Source organism: Arabidopsis lyrata (assembly GCF_000004255.2).
Source record: "Arabidopsis lyrata subsp. lyrata unplaced genomic scaffold ARALYscaffold_1, whole genome shotgun sequence".
In the NCBI taxonomy this organism is placed as follows: Eukaryota; Viridiplantae; Streptophyta; class Magnoliopsida; order Brassicales; family Brassicaceae; genus Arabidopsis; species Arabidopsis lyrata.
In genome coordinates, this window is record NW_003302555.1 from 17,508,514 (window position 1) to 17,519,510 (window position 10,997).

The following is a 10,997-nucleotide window of genomic DNA, read 5'->3' on the forward strand; positions in this document are numbered from 1 at the left end:
TAGTACTTCCATTTCGATGGTTTCAGATAAAACTATCGTGGAGGTAATAAAAGGGGTGATCATAGCTGTGTGTCTGTTTATATCTCTCTATCGTTCATGACTGACTGTGTCTCTCTCTCTTCTGTATGTATATGTGTCTCTGTCTCTATATCTCTGTGTCTATCTCTATATATGTTGTGTCTCTGTATCTCTCTCTGTGTCTGTCTCTATCTCTGTGTCTCTCTCTCTCTCTCTCTCTCTCTCTCTCTCTCTGTATCTCTCTCTCTCTCTCTCTCTCTCTCTCTCTCTCTCTCTCTCTCTCTCTCTCTCTCTCTCTCTCTCTCTCTCTCTCTCTCTCTCTCTCTCTCTCTCTCTCTCTCTCTCTCTCTCTCTCTCTCTCTCTCTCTCTCTCTCTCTCTCTCTCTCTCTCTTCCGTCGGCGATTTCCGATTTCTAAACCCTAATTTCGTCGTAGTTCCCTCTTTCTATCGTCTCTTCCGACCAAAACCCTCAAGGTTGTGTCGCATTTCAGCTCAACTAAAGTCGGGACCTATCGAGTCGCATTTTAACTCAACTTGTTCCAGTAAGTGTCGAAACTAACTTTATTTTGAATTTTCCGACAATAATCCGGCATCTAAGTTCAATAGCAAGTGATTCCCGTGATTGAAACCGTTTTCTAAAAACTATCGCGATGTAAGATGAAAAGAATCAGACCATGCGCTCAATGCTTGAAGTTTCATATTGTATCGTTGTTTAATTTTAATTTCCTCCTATGTATCCCTCAAACATATTCTTACGTTTCTTAATTTGATTGTTGTTATTTGACCAATAAATTTCATATTGTCTTCCCCAAAAAATGTTGCTTTCCGATATGTATTATAAATCAGCCGTAAAGTGATGTAACTCAGCTGTAACATATAATTTACACAATCTTTCGTCTTCCCTGAATGATAATTCAGCCGTGACATGTAAATTTACCGAACCTTTCGTCTTCCCTGAAGCATATAACTCAGCCGTAACATATAATTTACACCCATCTTTCGTCTTCTCTAGAGCATATAACTCAGCCGTGACATGTAAATTTACCGAACCTTTCGTCTTCCCTTAAGCATATACCTCAGCCGTAATGTAATTTTACCGAACCTTTCGTCTTCTCTGGAACATATAACACAGCCGTAACATGTAAATTGACCGAACCTTTCGTCTTCCCTGGAACATATAACTCAGCCGTGACATATAAATTGACCGAACCTTTCGTCTTTCCTTAAGCATATAACTCAGTCGTGACATGTATTTGCTGCAAAAAAATAAGAGACGCAATATTTCGTCTAACTTTATCATCGAGCACCAACTTTACAAGTTTGTCGTGCGTTGTTTTCGCATCTATCTGCACAACTCTACATCCTCTTTCATAGGTGTTAAATACTTATTTGTGTTTCTATACCCAATTATCGGAACCGGATCAACCATATCGGGATAAGGATGAAAGAAATTGAAGAAGAATGAGGAAGACGATGAGGAATTGGAAGTTCTAGTGATGTGAAAAACTCAGGTGAAGAAGACGAGTTGAAAAAATTTGACGTTTCGTATTTCCTTTGATGATGATGACATGGAATGATGACATTGAATGTTGCATCCGACGTCATTTTTTAATTGATGAAGTGGCAAGTAAGCCACCAAACGAACATGTAAATTTGCCTAAATAATTCAATCATCAAACAAAGCTATAAGTCAGTCGCAACATGAATACTATTACAGTAATTAAAAAACGAAAAAACGCCAAGTTAATTCAGCCTTCTAATGTCGTAACTCAACCGACAATCTTTAACTCAGCCGTAACGTTTAATAACTCGGCCGTAATTGCATGCTATTATAGTAATTAATCTTTCGCTACTAAGTCAGCCGTAACTAGGCCGAGTTATCCGTTAATCCAGCTCTTTACGGCTGATTTATGACACTCGAACATAACTCAGCCGTAACGACATCCCATAATTAAGCCGTCTTTGATAACTCAGCCAGCCGGAAAAAGATAACTCAGCCGTGTCGAGGAAATAACTCAGCCATCGGGTAAAAACTCAGTCATAACGTTGTATGGGTTATTCTCAAAATTCTCATAACTCAGAAAAATTTCATTAACTCAGCCGTAACGTAGGCTGGGTTATCTCATAACTCAGAAAAATTTTATAAATCAGTCGTAACTATAGGCTGAGTTATACTCATAAGTCAGCCGTTTTCTCATAACTCAGACATTTTGTCTTAAATCAGTCGCAACATACCGTAACTCAGCCGTAACTACCGCTGTATCGTTTTACGGCTGAGTTCATTAATACACGTCAGCGATTTCTGACGTGGCGACGCGGGTTTGCTGACGTGGCAGTGGCATTCCTTGTAATTACGTTTTTTCCTGTAACTTTAGTAGGGGCACGATGGGTATACAAAATAGGGCCGAAATATTACAGTAATAAAAAAAATTCTGTAACGTTCTGGTAAATACACCTAATTTGTATGACATCTGAATAAATCTCTCTAAAATTAGATTGAAATAATACAACTAGATACAAAATCACAAGTCTCCCTAATGAATGCAAAATTAGAATGAGACATGTAGATAAAATGGGTCCAAGTCATGTAATAGACATCAAAAACTATATGTTCTTGACTAAAATACTCGATAATATATATAAAAAAATCCTATAAAAATATCGAAAATATGACTTAACAAAATGCCACAATATAATAATAAACAAAGCCCCTAATAGCAAAAATTACTACAATTTTAATCTTTTATTTCTAGCATGCATGTTTAGTCGAAAGAGTATGAAAAATATGAAACGTGTAAGCTAGCAATCAAATATAACAAAATTTCAATGTGTTATGTTCTAACTAAGTACTCCATATATTAACTTTTTGGTGTTCAATAACTAATTTTAGTTTGAATTAATTTAAATTTGAATGGTTTCTCAGTATAAAATAGCCCAAAAAAAAACTAACCATAGTATATAATAAATAAAATGCTAAGTTCCATATTAAAATATAAAAAATGTGAAATCGATGATATAGACTAATAATATACGTCACCATTAGTATAGTATCAAAATTGAAATCTACAATCGAAAACGACCTTCCTAGCTAGCATTTTATTCTTTTGAAGAGGTCAAGATTCGATACCTTCCTAGCTAGCATTTTATTCTTTTGAAGAGGTCAAGATTCGATACCTTCTTAAGTTCAGCGTTATGGCGATAACGTTAATCTCTCGGTTTCAAAAACGTGTTCCTAAATTTGTCTAATGATATTGTTTCTCTTATATTAAATCAACGAGAGTGGTACTTTATGCATGGTTTACTTTACTAAGTTTCCTTTGGTAATAATTAATTGGACCATGATAAAATAAGATAGAAATTAATACAACTGGATACACAAAATCATAATAAGTGTCCCATAATGAATGCAAAATTAGAATGAGACGTGTAGATAAAATGGGTCCAAGTCATGTAAACGTGTTCTCCATTATCCACTAGTCTTCTCTTTGTACGACCCCAAACCCCACTAGCCTTCACCAATCAAACCTACACCAATCAATTATAAAATTTGTCAGACGAGCTTTATGCCAATCTAATGGCTATTTGATTTTTTTTTTTTGTTTGGGTTGAAGGTTAGTTTATTGATTCTTAAACATTGGGCCGCCTCACGTTGGATTTGATACAACAAACTAGTCCTGGGCATAATAACCGGAACCGAATACCCGAACCGAACCGAATCGAAATTTTGCAATTCGGTTCGGGTATTTGGATTCAGTTATAACCGATCGGTTCTCCATATAGAAATAATTCGGGTCTGTCTTCGGTTCGGGTAAAAACCGAGAACCGAATGGTTACTTTCTTGACCCGAAATTAATACCCGATTATAACTAATCTACTCTAATTACACCCCAGATATTAACCTATACCATCGGTTCTTCCCCTTTCCCGACAAATACCTAAGTCCTCTTCTCTTAAAAAAACCTAAGTCGCTAATCGATATTCAATCTGGAATCTTCATCGAGAAATCGATCCGCCGTAAGTCTTCTCTCCTCCGATTCGTCTGTTCTTCTCTATTTGATTGTTGTTTGATTAGGGTTTTGTCGATTAGATAATCTCTAACTCTCTACTCTCTACTCTCTACTTCTCGATTGTGTTTTTTGATGATTTTAGTGTTTTAGGGTTTTGTTGATTCTGTATTTCGTTTTCAATTTACTCTCTACTGCTCGATTTGATTTTTATTTTCGTTTTGACTCTTCTTATTAGATGGGTTCATCATCACTTCCAGAAGAAGATGTTGATTTGGATACGAATGCTGAAACTCAAGATACAGAAGATGATTCGAGGATTCCTGAGAATCGAAAGAAAAGAAAAGAATCAAAAGAAGCTTCAGGAAAAAGTTCTAAGGGTAAGGGCAAAGCAAAGAGCAAAGAAGAAAGAGAAAGGTCGTATGTGTGGGAGCATTTTACCAGATTGAAGGATAATATTAACAAATGCTCATGTCACTATTGTGGGAAGACACTCGCCTGTCCTACAACATCAGGGACTTCAAATCTGCAGAAGCATCTGACTTTTGCGTGCAAGCAATTCAAAGTTTGGCAAGACAGTGAAATGCAGAAGATTCTGAATCCAGATGGTAGTCATCTAATGGCTGGTAAGGTTTCAATTGAAGTGGTTAGAGAAGCAACAAATGAAATGCTTGTATTAGGACAGATGCCACTTTCATTCATTGAAAGTATAGCTTGGAGACATTTCACTACCAAATGCAACTTGTACAAACCAGTTTCTAGAAGAACTGTAACAAGAGACATCTATGAGATGTTTGTGAAGCGGAAAGAAGAAATGAGGAAATGGATGCGTGCAACTAAGCAGCGGGTCTCTCTCACTACTGATATATGGACAGCTCACGTAACTGGTGCAAGTTATATGGTAATAACTTGCCATTTTGTTGATGCAAATTGGCATTTAAGAAAGCTGATCATAGGGTTTAAGTATGTGGCAGATCATAAAGGGGCAACAATTGCAGCTGTTTTGAGTTCTTGCTTGGATGAATGGGATATAGAGAAGATCTTCACTATCACTGTTGATAATGCAACAGCCAATACTTCTGCACTTCAGAAATTTGAAAGAGCCTTCAGGGCAAAGAATGGGAATAATGCATTCATATTAGATGCTGAGATGATGCATATGAGGTGTTCAGCTCACATCATCAATTTGATAGTCAAAGATGGATTGCATGAGATCAATTCCCATGTGGAAGCAGTTCGGAATGCAGTGACTTTTGTGAGATCTTCTACAAAGAGATTGATCTCATTTGATCAAAGGGTTGATGCATCTAATCTGAGTAAAGGAAGCTTGCCTCTAGATGTCGAAACCAGGTGGAATTCAACCTATTTGATGCTCATAAAAGCGCAAAGATTCAGAGAAGCTTTTGATCGGATGGAAGCTGAAGATAAGATCTACAACAACTACTTCTTAGAGATGGAAAAAGGCAAGAAAAGGGTTGGTCCTCCTACTTATTTGGATTAGGTGGAGATAGAGAGAATGGTAAAGTTTCTGAACTTCTTTTATACTGCTACTTTAATTGTCTCTGCTTCTACATCGGTTAACTCATACAAGTGTTATGGAGAGATAGTTACAATAGAGAAGAATATGATACTATTGAGTCAGAGCAATGATCCGGAAATGAGGACTAGGGCTAAGGACATGAAAGAGAAGTTTGATAAGTATTGGGAGGGTTTTAAAAACATCAATAAGCTTTTGATTGTGGCTACTGTCTTTGATCCGACAAAGAAAATGCAATTTGCTCAGCTTTGCTTTGATAAGGTCTATGGGAAAGATAGTGTAGATTCTAAAGAGATGTATGATTCTACATATTCAGTGTTGACTAGTCTTTTTAAGGAGTATAGTAGCATGTTTCCCAAAGTCTCTACTGATGCATCATCGTCTAATACTGTTGGGAGCAATTCTGCTAGTGCTAGCCATGAACAAGCTACTAGATATGCTAAAGAGGAGTTAGAAAATACAGATGCTTCTCTTGGTGGTGGATTTGAAAGAATGCAGTGTGTTTATGATGAGATGGTTGATGAGTTAGGAGTTCATGATGCACAGGACGAATTAGACATGTATTTGAAAGAAAAGGCTGAGCATCCAAAGAGTAATATGTTTGGTGATGAGTATGATGTCATGGATTGGTGGAGGCGCAATTCTGGTAAGTTCCCTATATTATCAGAAATAGCAAGAGATGTTTTTGCTATGCAAGTGTCATCAGTCGCATCAGAATCTGCCTTTAGTACAAGTGGACGCATGCTGGAACCAAGTAGGAGTTGTCTTAGTCATTACACCATTGAGTTTTTGATGTGCACAGACCAATGGATGAAGTCAGAGATGAAGTTAAAGGAGCAAGCTGCTATGACTCTGTCTTATATATATGCTGACTTTGTGACACAAGATGAGCTGGAGAAAGGTTGGTTTTACTTTATTTCTCAATTATACTTGTAGCATTGTATGCTTTTACCTACTGAAATTGTGTTCTCTAAATGATTTTCAGAGTTTGGAGCATTAGGAGTAAACGAGTAGCTCTATAAGACTCATACTCGGCTTTTGGGTAATAATGTAAACTGTTTTTTCTCTGTCTGAACTGTTTTTGGTATTGATGAATCTTCTTTTCAATGTAACAGGAACATGATGTCTTTCTGATGCTTGTAGACTGTAGTTGTATGTTTCTGGTAACTTTAACAACAATTGAAATGTTTGTGTTTTGTTCTCTTTTGAATTTAGACAATTAATCAGCTTATGTTTGCTTTTTGTTTGGTTTCAATTTAGACAATGCATCAGTTTATCTATATGACTGTCTTTGGTTTCATAATTTAGACAAATTGAGTTATTTTTGCATAAGTATAATCAGGTTTTGTATGTTTGGTTATTTTTGGTTACTTTTGGTTATTTTTGGTTACTAATTACCCGAATTATACCCGAACCCAAAAATAATCGAAACTTTTCGGGTATTCAACGGTTCTTAAATTTAATAGAGGACCCGACCCGAACCCAATTAGAACCGAACCGAACCCGAACCGATAATTTATAATAACCGAATGGGTCTCGACCCCCTACCCGAATAGACTCGATACCCAAAAAAAAGAACCGAACCCGAACGGGTACCCGAATGCCCAGGCCTACAACAAACCTTGGGAAAGAAAAATTAAAGTTTTGACGAAAAAAAAAAAAAAAAAAGTTAAAGTTTAAAAATCACTAAACATATGATGGTTTCATTTTAGCATTAACCAAATTATGAAGTTTCATTTTGTAAAATAACGTGGTGACAAAATTATCAAATAAGTAGATGTTAATTTTTCGGATTGTTTTAAACGAATACTACGAATTTTTAACGTGTTTTAATACTAGCATTCTATTTTATCTGATCTTACATTAATTCAAATGGTATATCACTACATATTTTAAACAAGCTTAAAAACAATCCACTTATTTATAATTTCATCACGACACTATATTTGCAAATAAAACTCAAAAATAAAGAGAGAGAAAAAAAAAACGTCTACGGAAAATATGAAATACAACTTTTATAAACAATTAGATTAATGTTTCTAGAGTTTTTTTTTTTTTTTTTGGTAGGCAATGTTTCGAAAGTTATAACAATGTCACTAATGTAATATAAAAAAATTAACAAAACAAAAATTAAAATTAGAAATTGAAAATGAGATTTGTATCTAAAGTTATTGCAATGTCACTAATGTAATATAAAATAAATAAATAAACAAAAAACTGTTTAAGAATATTTTTTTTAATGAGATTGTTTATACTTTATATGTATTTAAAGTTATAAAAAAATTAACAAAACAAAACATTAAAAAAAAAAAAAGTGATTAAAATGATATAAAGAGAGAGTCAAAAAATGGAGAAGAGGGAAGAAAGAAACAAGGAGAGCAAAGAAAAAGTCCGTTTATCATCTCATCTTCTTCATCTTGAAATCGAGATCGAGAAAAAAAAAAACCAAAAATGGAGTCGAAACCAAACCCTAGACGTCCTTCAAACACAGTGCTTCCATATCAAACACCACGATTAAGAGATCATTACCTTCTCGGCAAAAAGCTAGGCCAAGGCCAATTCGGAACAACCTATCTCTGCACAGAGAAATCAACCTCCGCTAATTACGCCTGCAAATCAATCCCCAAACGCAAGCTCGTTTGTCGCGAGGATTACGAAGATGTATGGCGTGAGATTCAGATCATGCATCATCTCTCTGAGCATCCTAATGTTGTTCGGATCAAAGGGACTTATGAAGATTCGGTTTTTGTTCATATTGTTATGGAGGTTTGTGAAGGTGGTGAGCTTTTTGATCGGATTGTTTCTAAAGGTCATTTTAGTGAACGTGAGGCTGTGAAGCTTATTAAGACGATTCTTGGTGTTGTTGAGGCTTGTCATTCTCTTGGTGTTATGCATAGAGATCTCAAACCTGAGAATTTCTTGTTTGATAGTCCTAAGGAAGATGCGAAACTCAAAGCTACCGATTTTGGTTTGTCTGTCTTCTATAAGCCAGGTTCGATTTTCTCTTTTGGTTGATTGATTAATCTTGGAATCTTTCATGTTTGTTTGATGATGATTTGTTTCGTTGTATTGAAAGTTTGCTTCTTGAGCATTGTTTCTTTGTTTAAGGGAACTTTGCTTTGTATCTTCATCGAGTCTTTGAAACTTGATGTGTTGATTGGAATGATTCTGCATTTGTGTCTGGCTTGTATCTGTGATTCGTTGGAAACCAAATGGGGTATGGCTAATGCGGGTGGTTTCATCGTCTAATTGGTTTTTGTTTACTCTTCAGGACAATATCTGTAAGATGTAGTTAGGGAGCTTGCTTTGTTTATTTGTTCTTCATTGAGGAGTCTCTCATTGGAATTAATTTGCATTTGATCAAATCTTTCGTTTGTTTGGTTTCTTGATAGAAACAGGTTGGTTATGTTCTATATGAATTGAAAATCGAAATAAGGCTTCTGGTGTGTGTTGGGTTGATGCAAATTTTGCTGCTTGAGCATTGTTTCTTTGTTAGAGGGAACATTGTTTTGTAGATGTTCTTCATTGAGGAGTCTCTGAAACTTAATGTGTTGGTCGAAATTATTCTGCATTTGTGTGTCTGGATTGGATCTCTGATTCCTTTAGAACCAGATGGGTATGGCCAATGCCGGTTTATCGCCTAATTGGTTTTTTTGTTTGCTTCTTCAGGACAATATTTATACGATGTAGTTGGAAGTCCATACTATGTTGCACCAGAGGTCCTAAAGAAATGTTATGGACCTGAAATAGATGTGTGGAGTGCCGGTGTTATCCTCTACATCTTACTCAGCGGTGTTCCTCCCTTCTGGGCAGGTGTTAGTCTACTAGAAAATACAGTCTTTTCTATTTACAAGTTTCGAGTTTTTGTTTGAATGATGCATTCTTTTCTCTTGGGGATTGCAGAAACAGAGTCTGGAATCTTTAGACAGATATTGCAAGGGAAGTTAGATTTCAAATCTGACCCGTGGCCTAGTATCTCAGAAGCTGCTAAAGATTTGATCTACAAAATGCTCGAAAGGAGCCCCAAGAAACGCATTTCTGCACATGAAGCCTTGTGTAAGTTAAATTTTTTGTTGTTCATGTGGAATCAACTGCTCGTAATTATTTTGTGGTAAATATTGAGTAGTGAGTCTTCTTTTGATGTTATAGGTCACCCATGGATTGTCGATGAACAAGCAGCACCAGACAAGCCTCTTGATCCAGCAGTCTTATCTCGACTAAAGCAGTTTTCGCAAATGAATAAGATTAAGAAAATGGCCTTAAGGGTATGAATTCGAGTACTATACATTCACTTTTTCTTTATGCCCCATCCATTTTCTGATGTCTCTGGACAAAAATGATTTTTTCCCACAGGTAATTGCTGAGAGACTCTCAGAGGAAGAAATTGGAGGTCTAAAGGAATTGTTCAAGATGATAGACACAGACAACAGTGGCACGATAACTTTTGAAGAGCTCAAAGCGGGTTTGAAGAGAGTCGGATCTGAGCTGATGGAATCAGAAATCAAGTCTCTTATGGATGCGGTATGAACAAAACTCTCTTTCTCTTTTCAAAAAATTTCGTTTTCTTTTAACATCCACTATGTGTTGTGGCCACAGGCTGATATCGACAACAGTGGTACAATAGACTACGGAGAATTCCTAGCAGCAACATTACACATGAACAAGATGGAGAGAGAGGAGAATCTGGTGGCTGCATTTTCATACTTTGACAAAGACGGAAGCGGTTATATCACCATCGATGAGCTCCAGTCAGCTTGCACAGAGTTTGGTCTATGTGATACACCTCTGGACGACATGATCAAGGAGATTGATCTTGACAATGTAACCACTTCTTCTTTTCTTTGTTTTCCTCCTCCTTCAATGGAACTGTTTCATAACCGAGAGCTTTTGAATTGCGTAGGACGGGAAGATCGATTTCTCGGAATTTACGGCAATGATGAGGAAAGGAGATGGAGTTGGAAGAAGCAGAACCATGATGAAAAACTTGAACTTCAACATTGCTGATGCTTTTGGAGTTGATGGTCAAAAATCTGATGACTGACCCATCATTTATCCACAATTTCTGCAGTTTTATTTCTTTTATATTTTGGATTCTAAGGATACAGAAATATATTCTGGTTTGTTTTTGCTTCCCTTTTTATTTTTTTTGTAGATGAGCAACTTTCTAAATTTTTATCCCAATATGGATAATTTTGCTTCATATAAAAAATTTTGAATTCCAAAGAAATGTCATTTAGGGATGCGAAAAGAAACCGAACCAACTTCGGATTTCATCAATGCGAAACTGAATTTTGTTAAAATACAAACTGTAGAAAAATTTCTTATACCGACCCAAACCAAATCTCAATTGAAACCAAATTTTGTGAAATCGTACTTAACCAAAATTCAGAATTAATCATTAATTAAAAAAAAAAAGTCCATTTAAATACACTAAAAA

General features: G+C 36.0%; 1 protein-coding gene across 1 annotated transcript; it reads left to right on the top strand.

Moving 5' to 3' along the window:
* Positions 1-7,898: 7,898 nt before the first annotated feature.
* Positions 7,899-10,787, top strand: LOC9327259 (calcium-dependent protein kinase 11). The gene is made up of 7 exons (XM_002891151.2): positions 7,899-8,552; positions 9,230-9,373; positions 9,464-9,616; positions 9,710-9,825; positions 9,914-10,081; positions 10,157-10,381; positions 10,461-10,787. Exons 1-7 carry the CDS (start codon positions 8,012-8,014, stop codon positions 10,599-10,601), a joined length of 1,488 nt encoding a protein of 495 aa, XP_002891197.1. The 5' UTR covers positions 7,899-8,011; the 3' UTR covers positions 10,602-10,787.
* The last annotated feature ends 210 nt before the right edge of the window (positions 10,788-10,997 follow it).